Raw genomic sequence first — 14,524 nt, forward strand, 5'->3', positions numbered from 1 at the left:
ATAGAAGGTATAAGAAGTAATTAGTGGATATAAATGCAATATTCGCTATATTCAGTTGTGCTTGTTTGTGACTCTTTAAAACGAAAAGTAATTCAAAAAGCTTATGGGGACATGTTCGGTCATTCGTAATTTAATTCATATACAGTTTTTCTTGATAATTATTAAGATTATGGATAATTTCGTTTATCTGTATTGTTTTCACTTCTTTTAATTCTACTGTGTCATTGTACTGTTAAAATGACTGATGTTGTTTGATATATGCGTTTTAGTATTGTTCATGTTCTTCATTGTTTGAGTTATTGTTCTAATCATTCGCTGTTTATTGGTTATTATTAAACTCCACAGTTTCTTTCTGATTTGTATATGTGACGTGTTTATTACCTAATGCATTTAATAGTTCTGATGAATATTATTGAAGCTATGAGTAATTATGAAGACTACACTAAATATTATTTGGTTTGTATTATTTTGAATTACTTCAATCATATATATATTAAAATCTGATGAAAACTAACTATTTTTTAATATTTTTAAAGCATCATTTTCTGAACGTGTTATCAAGGCTAGGATTAATTTCTATTGTTTAGGTTTCTTATTACTAGAATCCATTTATTGCTTAAGTATTCCTAAATAAAATTCACTACCTTTTTAAATGATTTTTTACTTGTTTGTAAAGCACAAAGATACACAATTGTCTGTCTGTTCTATGCCCACCACATGTATCGAAACCTAATTCTTACGTCATAAGTCCTAATACTTGCTGCTCAATGATTGGAAGGAATTTTGGTGAAGTATTTATAATTTTCATGACATTAATTCGCATTTAATTGATACATTTTTAAAGTTTATTTTTTTACTTTAATAATTTATTAATAATAAGTTTACTAAGGTTGGAAGTGTTGATTTAAAGCGCTGTTTAGTTATAATTAATTCATCTTTGATTCTGTTAAATTTTGAATAAACAAATCAATAAGTTTTAGCTATGATTGATAAATTTCTTAAAGTTCGATTATTGATAATACAGATATTTGCTCCTGTGTAAATACCTAGCACTATAGATTCATCTTTTGTTACAGGTACATGAAAATTGTAGAGCATATTTCTTCGTATGGAGTTCATTATTACAAAGTAAAGGTAAATGAAACTTGTAAAATGTGAATTTATTAGTGAAGAAATTATGAAGTCGAAACGAATTTGATATTTTACATTAGATTAGCACAACGTTTAGAACTTTACCTGCCGAGTTCATTCTTCATGTTTTCTCCGTTTACTCTCTCAGGTGCAACGCCTTTTTAATTTATTGTTCGATGATCTGAAAACTTTACCTGAGTTCTAGAGTATTTCTCTACTAGAACACTCAAACATGTATTCTATACGTGTGGAAAAAAATAACTTTTTCGAATGAAATATTTCCTGTGTTATAAGTGTACACCAATATCAGATATTAAGATGTTGTACGTTTAGTAATAATATCTAACGCACTTAGAACTTAGAGAGGATGGTCATTGGAAGAAAACTTTTTTATATCTATTTTAAAGAAGTGAAGAAAAAAGAATGAATTTTTAGACTAAAAATTACTGTATGCTTATAGCTTTCTGCCTGCAAATGTATAGAACAAGGAAATAATTTACATTCTTATAATATTATCATCTTTCTCTATTTGTACAGGACAAGGAAGGATTTCCGTGGTGGATTGGGCTGAACCATAAAGGGATCAGTGTATACGATTATATCGACAGAAAAACTCCGAGAAATGTAGGAACACGAAAACTGTATTTGGACACACTACATAACTCATATTAATGTAGACGATTTCGTGTAGATTCATTGATATGATTTTTTAACGTTATTAATATAAAGAGAAAATACGTAAATATATAGTGTGTTCCAAAAGTCTGGAAACATAGGCAATTCTACAACATTTACAGAATGTGTTCTACATACTGTCCTCTCAATATGAAGTAAATTTGGGGACAGTGTTTCCACTCTCTATAAACACCGTCTCACTGTCGGTCCGACGCTCTTCGCGAATTCGTTGTTTGAGATGTTCTGTGCCCTCCAGATCTTCTTTTTCTTTACACACGTGTCTTGAGCATATCCGACAAAAATAAATCCATGGGACTCGAGTCCGGAGACTTAGAGCCCATTCCCGAGGGCCACATCTGCTGATCCAGTGTCCTGGGAAGGTGTCATTCAACCAAGCTTTGAAATTAAGGAAAGCTGCAAATCACCTATGGTTCCATACTTTTCGGACACCCTGTAGTTCTATGCCAGATAGAAGATAATAAACACATGGCACAGAAAACAACAAGTATAACTGAAATCACATACAGTGTGCCACACACATGTACTTAAGTATCTAAAGAGTGTAATGCTGTAACTTGTACTCTGTTTTACTTCAACAGAAGGTGATCAATTATCTTTTTATTCATGAGAGGCTTTATTATGTGGGTGGTATTCTAAAATTATTATTTAACCATAAACACACACACAAATTAGTTTTCTAAAGATTTAGGCTCTGAATTCTTGATTTATTTATATTACTTCATTAAATACATGAGGCATAATTTAAAAACTCTTAAACTTGCATTCTGTACAGATATCCTTTGTTCTTGGATTGTCGCCCCCCGCTAGTACAGCGGTATGTCTCCGGATTTACAACGCTAAAATCAGGGGTTCGATTCTCCTCGGTGGGCTGAGCAGATAGCTCGATGTGGCTTTGCTATAAGAAAAACACACACACACACTCCTGGATTGTAATAAATTATTCTTATAAATTTGAAAGTGGTTTATCTCTGTTAGTTTGTTATACAGTAGAATTGTTCTTGATATCAATAAGCCCATCATGCTTTGCACAAGTGTAATGTGAACATCACCAGGTCCTTGTAGTAACCTACATCTGCATAATGTAGCTTCTATGAAACTACATTTAAACCAAATGTTTGTACAGTCCCACTTGTCTGAATATAAATTTGAATTGTCATTATCAAAGATTACCTTCACGCTACACAGAACAGACTGCATAACATATGTAATTGTGTGATTAAAGACCTTCGAAATGTTTTGGAATTTTCGTCATTGTTGTATTAGGGTGAAACTTGGTGTTTGAGATGATGTCATTAAGCAAAATATTTGTATAAATATTTTGTTTAATATATTAATGAAGCAAACAAATGTATTTAATATAAGTAAACATGCTATGAGTTATAAATTGTTGTTCATCTCCATATTCAACAGTTAAAGATGTTATTATTGTATTAACGTTAAATATAAGAACATTTCGTTTGTTATAGTTAGCATCAAATGAATCAAATAGAAGTAGAAAAGCTCCGTTGTTAACACTGATTGCAGTAAATGATGCAAATATTTAAATGACAAATGTTATTACTTTTTACAGTTGTTTCCTTGGGAGAAGCTAGAAAACATCTATTTCAAGCAAAAAAAATTTTCTATTGAAGTCTGTAATCGAAAAAGGTCAGCACACTAAAAGCTATTTCTTAACAAAATGTCCCTTGTATTATTTTCCTTTAAGAAGAACCTGTAACAAACAAGGTCGTGTCATCAATTAGAACGAAATATTTTCATCCCCTATGACATCATTATAGGTTTCAGCATTTAGTTTGCACATCTTTACATTTGTGAAGAAACCTGATTTGAGTTGGATAAGCCATGAATTTGTATTGATTATATACTGATGTTTGATTTATATTATAAACTTAAGTAAAAAATCATTATGGAGTTAATAATGATTAACTCTAACGATAATGTAGATATTCTTAGTGGCGAGTTTTAAAGGAGTATTAAATACAATAAAACCAGTTTCAAATGTTAAGTTTGAAGAGGAGAAACTCGATCAGAGGTGAACACAATAAAATTAGTTTATTTCAGATCAACTTAATGGGAGGAGGTTCGATCACAATTAGGATAATATTATTTTAAAACTAATTCCTTTCTTGATTAAACTGAGTTATTCAAATACATTTCTTTAATAATCTTTAAATATACTGTATAGATTTGTTAGAGAGTGAGTAAGTATAATTACTAAATTACAAGACAAAAAATAAAAACTATAAGGTTTTGAAGAGTTTATTCAGTAGTGTGCAGTAGAAATCAACACATTATATAACAGGTATAAAGTCAAAGTACATAATAAAAAGCAGCCAAACAGTTAAAAGAAAACTTGAAACGATTTATTCCTGGTTAGCTATTAGCCAATTGCGCTTTGTTAATACTGTGATTACGTTTAGTACTTAGAATAAGTCTTCTAACTTGTCTTCTCCTAACTTTGTAAGCTTGCTGATTTTGTATCACAACATCAATATTCGTTAAAGACATCATATGTTTTAGACTTAAAGCGTAGGTAAACGAAGGATATGCATTACTGATATATATGTGTGTGTACGTATACGTATTGAATTGTATATGAGCACTTGAGTTTGTTAATTAAAGTTTTAGTTTTGATGCTTATTGTAAGTGGTAGCATATTTGAAGAATGTTAACTTTATTTACTGAACATTATGAGCACTTTAGTGGAGATAGTTAAAGTAGATATTCTGTACTGTATAAGTTAATCAACTGAAAAATATATTCCTTCCCGTGTAGGGTAAATACCACAAGAAGACCACTTGAATCAGGTAACCTTAAAGTACACACATGGTATACCACTACTTCTACTTTGGCAAAGACTATCTGGATGATGGCTGTGGCACAACATCAGTTTCATTTGGTTCGCAACGATGCAAAGGTATTTTCCTAGTAGTTAAGCCAGCTGTAAAGTTGTGTAGGAAGAGGTGTTTCGAACTTAGGATGTTGTTAATAACTATACTCAAGTTATGTGTTTAAAAGATTTCATCAACAGTTCTAATTGCTTGTTAAATGAATTGTCATCTGTCACAACATGCAGCACACATAAAGTGATAAAATGCCTATTTGAATGAAAAGGGTGGGTAAAACAATCAAAAAGTCATCTTGGTATGATGGGAGTTTATGTTTTCAGGGTTGCTGAATGAGAATGTGTCTTGCTGACCCCACTTGGGATTCCAATGGCGCCTTGATTAAAAAACGGGTGCACATCTTCTCTCAGAAGCTGGCGCGATCAAACGTGGCACATGTACTCAGGTACTACGAGTGAGTGTCTTAACAGGCTTTGTTTTGGGGTACGGGCTTCCTGGGGATAATGGAAGAATGTTACACGTACATAAAGGCCTCTGTGAATGATGCTGGAGTCTTTGAACAAACCTCAGAGCTGAGTGCAAGCATTTTATACAAATATATATATTTTATGAACAATGTTTTGGTATTAGCCTTACAATAGACAGTTACGAATCATGAACTTTTGCCATTTTAATTATCTTATGAATGAGTAAAGGCTAAATGTCACTTATATAATTTTATTTTACAAGAAATGGAAGCACATAACCTGTAATAGCAAATCCAGCAATATAATTTAGTTTTGGGGAGTGGAGATACAGAACTCCAAATATAAAAATAAAATTAAACATAGAAAACATGGTCTCAAAACCATCAGACTAAAATGGTCTTGGCGTTATTGGCTTATGAACTGTTTCCTATATGCAAGTTGGACGTTTACGTTTCCATTAGTTGATTTTCTCTTCCAATTTATCTCCTGAACGGTTAACTTTACTTTTGATTAACCATTGTGGATGCTTAATTTTCTTTTTCAAAGACCATATTACTGGATTACTTTTGAGATTAAAATCCAGGTGGGAGGAAATATTTAGAAAATGGTTAACGAATATTATGTGGGTAAATATATTGTATTTCACATGGCCAAATATGGTTTACTTTCAGGAATAAGCAAATTCAAGAACATTTTCTGATAAGTGAAAAGCATGGGATCAAAATATTCGTAACTTATTGTTTAAGTTTCATAACATCACTTTAAAGTTGTTATTTCATTAAATGTTTTAATTTGTTCTTCTTAATAATCTAGTTCTGTTGTGTAGAATGTTTTAACCCGCTGTTGCATTTTCTCTTATGATTCGTATGAAATACATACAAGTGTTTTATTATTGAACTGTTTGTTTGTTTCGAAGTTAAGCACAAAGCTACACAATAGGCTATCTGTGCTCTGTCCATCAGTGTTATTGAAACCCGGTTTTTAGGATTGTAAGTCCACAGACTGCAAAACGCAAAACTGAAAATCTATGAACATCTCCAAATGAACCCACTGAATCTTCTTACCAAATTTGGTGAAGAACCGTCCACGGGAAGCAAGGTGGGGGGAAAAAGACACATGCAAAACGTAGTTTCTATGTACCCCGCATGGATCTAATCAACCTTCATCCCAATTTTCGCGAAGATCACTCCACACATGCAAAGTAGTTCCATGGACATATGGGTATACAACAGACAGTACTATTATATTTATATGAAAACACATTTTGGGACAGCCATTAAAAAAACAGAAACAAACAAACATCTTTTTAGGTTATAATATAACGAAATGTGTGTGGAGTTTGTGCTGATACATTTACTTGTTAGGTTTTAAATACACAGATTCTAACCAATAATTTTATTTTCAATTAATGTAGAAATAATAAGCGGGATAAACAGTAACCGGATATGACAAATTTAGTTTGACCATTATAGTGGGTCATTAGCATGATTGAAGGCAGAAAATAATTTCCAAAGGAGAAAGACGTACAAGATATTGTCATTTAGTTTTCACTGCGATATTTCTATATATAATGTCAGTTGACTTGTATTTTTCTTTGAAGAATATCATTAGCAATAACTTGCGTGAGAAGTTTTCGAGTTCTACGTGACAGTAAGTGATGTGTTACTTTATAACACAAGTAGGTGTTGCTATTATGTAAAACTTTAGTCGATGAATTATTAATGATTTTCTTAAATTACTCTATAATTATAGTTGATAAAGGCTGTTTTCCTATACTTCCGTTAGTTACTGAAATTATTACTTTTCCTTTGTAAGTAAAAAATTCACGTTAGGAAAGGATTCATTGAACGAATTCTCTGATAAAAAGTGACCGCAGAGGCAAAATTTATATTTTCTAACTGTACGTATGTCAGGTTCTGAGTCGAATTGTTTGCTAAGTTTGTGATTAGGAAGTAATGTTTTTTGTTTCGGTAGTACATTGATTAGAAGAACAGTTTACCTAAACTTTGTCTTCATCATTAGATGAGACGACCTCCTCGTATAGTAACATAGTAAATGAAGAAAGAGCAAGGTTCTTATGCCTAATTCTACTTTCAGGAGGGCTTAGGAACATGGCGATTGCTATTATGAGTCGAAACCACATTCAGTGACCTATTTTTTTTTTACTTGATCCATGAAAAGTTTCATTGTCGTTCCAGTTTTGGACAACAGAGTGTACTCTACTGGCTTTTTTTTTTAATTGTTGATTGCAGAGTTTTTCAACCTTTTAGACACTAGGGCTTGCTGCTTTCGTAAACTGTCGTAGGCCAACTGATATGCAAATATAACTGAAAACAATGGATCAGTGGTTAAAAAACACTGGTTTAGAGTTCAGTAAGAAACATGTCCAGCATTAGTTATGCCAGCTTTAAAATTATCATCTTCTAAAGGTGATTTTATATTTTGCAAAATAAAAACTTCTGGATTATCAAAAATAATCTTTTCAAATTATTATTTTGAGAATTTTTATAATGCGTAACTTACGACTTTTGTCGACATTTTATTTTTTACATTGTGTGCATGTTCTCATATTATATATTATATTGTCATTTTCATATATTTCTCAATCTGTGCCATAACCATTAGCTAAAATATAATATTTTTTATGAACTATACGCTTAACATATTTTAAAATGAGATCTTAAATAAAACACAACAGAAATGTGAATTAGGGATGTATCGACATATTGATACCGGCTATTCTGTCAATAATTCATCTTTTTATTCTCATGATTTGTGCATTCAGTGGATGTTTGAGAAGAAAATACACGGAAAATAAAACTTTTGTTAATAAGAAAGTTATTGAGATAAAAAGAACTTTGAAAGTACCCACAAAATTGATTTGAGTGTATTTCATATGGGTAAATCATTTCCACTTCTAAACACAATACAGGTTTAGTTCAACAAAATAAACACTACTATAGTCCAGTTGGTTGTTCACCACTATACTGCTGAAGATAGAGGCTTGACTGGCTATTACACGACTTTACTATCACCACCACACTACTGATCACACTTCACTGACTGATTTATAATTTAATGCTGGCTTTACTGCTTTTATAAATAAAATAGACCAACATCAGAAACATCTGCAAAATACTAATAAACAACGCGTAAGACACTTTTAGAAAGTTCTACATAGTACATAATATCTAATATCTTTCTGTATAACCTGTATACTGTTCAAAACTTCTTGAACTTGCCATACACGCTAATTAACAATACTAATAGAAGATCTGGAGCCTTACACGTATAGTGGTAATAACCTTTTTATTTCAGGATTATTCCATAAAATACTACAATAAGAATGACAAGTTATTTCTGGAATAACCCAAAACACACTAAATAGGAACAAAAAATTTATAACATAAATATATATATATATATATATAATATTCTCGAAATGGGGCCGAAGGCTGCTTGGAGGTGTCACCTAGTAACCACTCAGTAATGTATTGTTTGTTTGTCAGTAGACACTAAAATGACATCACATAAGGGACCGCTCAATGTTGCGATTTGTAATGTTTTGACGTCAATACATCGTGCGTGACGCGAAAAGAATTACGCATTTTTTAGATTACAACACAGCATGACGTACGAACTTGAAAAGTAAGAAATAAAGATAGTTGTAACTCTTAATTTTGGTTTTATTTACTCGTGAAACAAAACACTTTCGGGGAAGTTACGGAAGTACATCTAATCCTTTTAGCTATTTCATGTTCTGTTGGGCTCGGCCCAAGACCTGGCTTCACTTATGCGAGATATAGGTGAAATGATCGCTGTCTGTTGCTAGGCCTTAAGTTATCTAGTAGATTGAGTTGCTCTAGTCTGCAGACCTATTTCTTATTAAGAAGCTGAATTACGTTTTTGTTTAACTACTCAGCAGACTTGCCTTCCCCTCCTTACATATAGGTCATGATGAATTGTGAGTGACCGTTATCGACTGATGTTTTTTTCAGTTATTGGCCGAAATGTAATATCGGTACATCCCTAACTGTGATTATAAGAATATTTGAATATCCGTCACACCAAATACGCTCACTTTTTCTACTTTGGGGGTCTTATAATGTCACGGTCAATCCTACTATTAATTGGTAAAAGAGTAGCCCAAGAGTTAATGGTGGGTGGTATTGACTAGTTGCCTTCCCTCTAGTCTCACACTCTTAGCTAAATTAGGGACGTCTAACGCAGATAGCCCTCGTGTAGCTTTGCGCGAAATTCAAAAACAAAACAAAACTAGTATCATGAGCTCTTTCTAAGGCCCTGATGACGAAAAGACAACGCTTAGAAAGTTTTTTTATTTATTTATAATTCAACTAAATATTGTAAACATATGTGCAAACTAAAAAAAAAAGTTACTTCAAAATTTCTGATTCGTTATACAGAGTATATCGTCTTAGGTGTATTTCAGAACTTAAAATATGTAAAATTGACTTTGTTCTACTAGAGTAGTGTCTTTCACGGTGTTTCTGTTAATACCTTCAGAATCGAGTTAGATCGTTAAGGAACTACGAGGAAATGACCGACACTCTGTCCAGAACCTTTCCGTCTTCCATTTGTTCGAGATCCTCGCCATGTTTGAGAATGAGCAGAAGTTCACCAAGTTTGTCAGTATTTAAACGGGAAGGTATTTTCATCTTAAGTTGCTTATGATTTAGGTGAAAAGGTATTACACCAGCGATTAGTTTTTATTTTGGCAGTACGTAAAGTCAGTTTTTGTAATTGTAAGTGTAAGAGTTACTGAAGTTATGCCAGTAAATAATGTTGACTAACTAGTCTATTACCCATCATTATTGAAGCATGCTTTAACGAAGTGTATATAATAACAAGGCTTAAGACTTTTCAAATAAAACATTTTAATTTACCATTCATTGGTTTTCGTACGTTTTATAAGGATTAAAGTGCTAATGAGTAAGGATTATATTTTGATTTAAGCCCCTTATAACTAAAGTTTCTTTAATTTTTACATTTTGCTCGTTGTTGGAATTGCATATTTCAGATTTGTTGTTGTATAATCTCTCATGTCACATTCTTGGTAGGTATATTTGAAGAACTGTATGCACTAGGTTTATGATGCCTTTACACGCAGCTACAACGTATGGTTGATGTCACATAACTTCGTAATGACAGTTTTGGAACATTTTTAAATGTTGTTCACTAAAGATAGACTTTTAGCAAGATATCTTTCACAACATATTTTACAAAAATAGTCACTTACAATATGATGAATATTATACAAAATACGATACTTTTCAAGTTGATTTTATATTCAGTAGGTTTAAAGCTGTCAAAATACTGTAGAATTCTGCATACGTTGGTTTATGATGCATTCCTATTTCTAAATGAGAGCTAGTGTAAAAATGCGTACAATGGATGGACTCCATAAAGTGTTTATTGTGGCTCTATTGTGGATTGTATTATGGCATGACATGGCCAGGTGGTTAAGGCATTCGACTCATAATCCGAGGGTCTTGGGTTCGAATCTCCTTCGCGCCAAACATGCTCGCCCTTTCAGCCGTGTTGGCGTTATAATGTGACGGTCAATCCCAGTATTCGTTGGTAAAAGAGTAGCCCAAGAGTTAGCGGTGGGTGGTGATGACTAGCTGCCTTCCCTCTAGTCTTACACTGCTAAATTAGGGACGGCTAGAGCAGATAGTCCTCGAGTAGCTTTGCGCGAAATTCGAAAACAAACAAACAAACAATGAATTTTAATCGCTGCAATGTGCAGGATAAGCTGACAGGTACTAACTATATAAATTCGTCGGTTTTTCTTATTAGGGTGTTATTAAGGTAGAATATAAGGAAGAAACACATACATAATGTTAGGCTATCTCTAAACTTATAGTCGGCAGTGTCATCAGAACAACTAATTCACCTTGCCGCATCAGTGATGTAAATTGCAAAGTATCGATGGGTCAATGTTTTTTTTTTTTCCATAATTAGGTATGACTGATCAAACAGTGTGAATATCAGACGTCACAACATTATTCATGGACTTTAAAAAAGTTAATTATGTTGTAGTCTTGGTTTCACTCAAAACCAAAGCTCTGAGCTACATGTATCGACCATCACAAAAGTAATTGTTGAGTATTTCACTCATGATAGAAGCCGCTCAACAATAACATACAGTAAATCTACATTTTTATTATTTAAATTATGTCACATTTTGCATAATAGTGTGAATAATTCCTAACAGTTTAGTATAGAATTTCCTGCTGGTGAAATAAAGTTTGGAATCAACATTATTCATGCCTGTTCTGCCATAATTTCAAAAGTGAATTTTGAACTTTGTCCATGTGTGAAGCTTCTCAGATAAGAGACAGGCGAACGTTCGAACAGATGCCATAGTTTGTATTATATATAAGCTAATTTATCTTTATTTAATCTTAATAAATAACTTTCCGACTGGCCTTCCCTTTTTTGTTATTCTATTTTTGTGGGATCACATTTCAGTTTTCTAAGTGTATTCACTTTACTTACCGTATCTTCTCTATTAAAAATAACTGAGCTTTTCTCTTTCGGGTTTTACTATAAGACAAAACTGCACATGAAAATAAACTTTGAAATAATGTACAATTCCAACAACAGGCAATATTAATTAATTTACGTAATACAGTAAAATATGTTAAATATCCCGTTTCGTTCATGATTATCAACTTGAAGGATAAAGGTGGGAACTTCATAGATACAAATTTCTACGTCTTATGAGCATCCACCGGTAATAAAAAGGTAAAACATTATTTATAGAATAATCATTATGGACATTGTTTTATTACAGTATGTTTGCGTTTATTAAGAAACAGAACACGTTTATTTATTTTTTCGTATTCAAATGTATTTTAACAGCTTTATTTTATAAATGCCTCGAAATTTCATTTCTTAGGTTTAGATAAGGTAGTAGAATGTATTGATTTGGGCCAACTAGACATGAAAACAGCTTTAAGAGTACGAAAAGAAACCCTGGAAGAAACTCTGAGGCGCAAAACAGACGAGTTAAAACTACTATGCATCAAAGAAGCGGTAAAAATATTTTTTCAATCTATGCATTTGCTTTTAGTTTTGGGAACTTATGATGGAAGTTAAAAATATATATCAGTGCATAGCGACATCAAATAAAAATCTGTAAATTTTTATCTAACTTGTTTTTCCAAAAAATTAACTTCATAGCTGATTTTGCTTTTCTATTTGTAGATTGTATAGCTTACAAGGGTTACGACGTCTTTGTTTTAATGCATTACATGTTTTGGAACTTTTACAACGTATTTTTTCCAAATTCTTATTTTAAAAGCCTCACTGTGGCACAGCGGCATATGCACGGACTTACAACGCTAAAAAATGGGTTTCCATCCCAGTGTAGCCCATTGTGTGGCTTTGTACTTAATTTCAAACAAATAATTTAGTAAAATCCACTTGTCTTGAATTTATTGCTTAAGTTTTAATTTCGACCGATTATCTATTAATTATACAATTAACTAAATAAAACAAAAATAAGTTAAAATGCACTGAGTCACCCAACAGGTATCATTACTGTAAGGTCATTAGTCTTAAAATAGTTTCCAAATAGTTTACTTTTTCTTGTAATTTAAAATAATCTCTTTTTATTTACTATAATGTTAATGTATGGTGTAAATAATAATTGTAATTCTATGAATAAATTAAAATGAATCTAACAAGATACCCTTTCTGTAAGTGAAAAGTTTAATTTCGTTATATCTTGGTAATTCTTTGTTAGTTAAATAGTGCCTTGATTATTTAAATTGGGTTTTCATATTCAAAGAACAATTATTCAACAGCCACTAAATTGAAACAATGCACCACTTGAAACAAAAAACTGAAACATACAGTGACAAATTGGAAATAGAATTACTAAAGATAAACGTTGAATTGTATTAATTTGGCAGGAACTGACGGGCGAAGTTCCCCCTGATATTCCATTGGCACCCGGTGAAGCGCCACCTAGTGTGAGAAGACGTGTTGGAACGTCGTTTGTTTTAAACGATAAATTATTTCACAAGGCCCGATCAAAAAAGGTGAAATTTTCAGGTCTTTTGTACATTTTACCTTACTTCTGTTTGTGTTATATATAAAAAAGTTCTCAAATAAAGTTCGAAAGAAGAGTAAATTATATTAAGAAGCATCAGAATTAATATGACAATAACATATGAAATTCAAAATTCTTAAGGCTTTTAACGCTATAATCCGAAAAGCACAGAAAACCCATTGTATAGCTTTGTGGTTAACAATAAAACAAATAAATACGAAATAAAGATTTAAAAAAATCGTTAGTTCAGAGGACTATATGGGTTTTGAAAAGACAGTTTGGTCAAAACTTTACCTGCTTCAGATGAAAATGACTCATTTTCATTTCTGATACCAAAAATAAACCTTGAAATGTAATGCATTTTCTATTTAAAATTAATTTTAACTAGTGTTTATTTGAATGTTTCTTCATATTACTTTAAAAGTACGCTTTTCATCTGTCAAATCATAGTGTATTTGATATTCATTGAGCAACTGTTTGCTCTTCGTTACGTTGTATACTACATGCAGATAGCAGTCTTAACGTTTGCGTAATGTCGTATGTTTTAGCGATTTACTTCTCGATTTTATTTTATCAGGAGGAAGCCTTAACGAAAGTGGAGTTGGAATACGAAATACAAAGTAAAATCACAAGCGCCGCATTAAAACTTGCCAGCGACACAACCGTTAAAAGAAACGTAAGAAAGCAGAGGAAAACAGCGCATCAACGAGCTGTAATCAAGGTTTGTAGAATTATCAGGATTTGTCAAATTTTTCTAAAACAAGCTCTTGTTGTGTTAGCAAAATCATGTATATAGTTAACCGAAGCATAATTTTCTACAGTATAAATTAAAATTAGCGTACGAATTGATTATGCAAAAAAAGAGACGAAAACAACACTAAAACTTTAACTCGTCAATCATGTAAATGAAGCATAAGATAGCGCACTTTTTTCCCTAACGCTTTTGTTTGTTTTGGATATTCACAGGGTTACACATGGGCTATCAAAATTAGCCGAACCTAATTTTGAGCTGATGGACTAGAGGGAAGTTAGCTAGTCAATAGCATTCATCTTTAACTTGAGGACTTTTACTAATGAAGAGGGGAGCTTTGACGATCACTTTTATAACACCCCATGGACCCATAGGTTCACAGTAAGGCTCTTCAACAACCAGGCAACACCATTTCATGCTCTGAAGATAATGAAAACTTGAAATAAAATTTACCCAACATTTTTTTGTAAATAAGTTACATGTGTTAAAGAGTGACCTGCAAGAGTTATAAACTGCTTTTGTAAACGGCCCGGCATGGCCAAGTGTGTTGATG

At 32.2% G+C, this 14,524-nt stretch overlaps 1 protein-coding gene across 22 annotated transcripts in view; it reads left to right on the top strand.

Moving 5' to 3' along the window:
• The window catches only part of LOC143250620 (uncharacterized), a 112,030-nt gene that overhangs the window by 79,500 nt on the left and 18,006 nt on the right, over nucleotides 1-14,524 (top strand). For all 22 annotated transcript variants that reach the window (XM_076501453.1, XM_076501455.1, XM_076501456.1 and 19 more), the window contains 8 exons: nucleotides 1,077-1,134; nucleotides 1,669-1,755; nucleotides 3,398-3,474; nucleotides 4,603-4,744; nucleotides 9,665-9,806; nucleotides 12,063-12,199; nucleotides 13,081-13,209; nucleotides 13,798-13,941. In XM_076501453.1, coding sequence (XP_076357568.1) covers nucleotides 1,077-1,134; nucleotides 1,669-1,755; nucleotides 3,398-3,474; nucleotides 4,603-4,744; nucleotides 9,665-9,806; nucleotides 12,063-12,199; nucleotides 13,081-13,209; nucleotides 13,798-13,941 — 916 coding nt within the window. The remainder of the gene's footprint in view (nucleotides 1-1,076; nucleotides 1,135-1,668; nucleotides 1,756-3,397; nucleotides 3,475-4,602; nucleotides 4,745-9,664; nucleotides 9,807-12,062; nucleotides 12,200-13,080; nucleotides 13,210-13,797; nucleotides 13,942-14,524) is intronic.

This window comes from Tachypleus tridentatus, chromosome 5, assembly GCF_004210375.1.
Source record: "Tachypleus tridentatus isolate NWPU-2018 chromosome 5, ASM421037v1, whole genome shotgun sequence".
NCBI classification, from domain to species: Eukaryota; Metazoa; Arthropoda; class Merostomata; order Xiphosura; family Limulidae; genus Tachypleus; species Tachypleus tridentatus.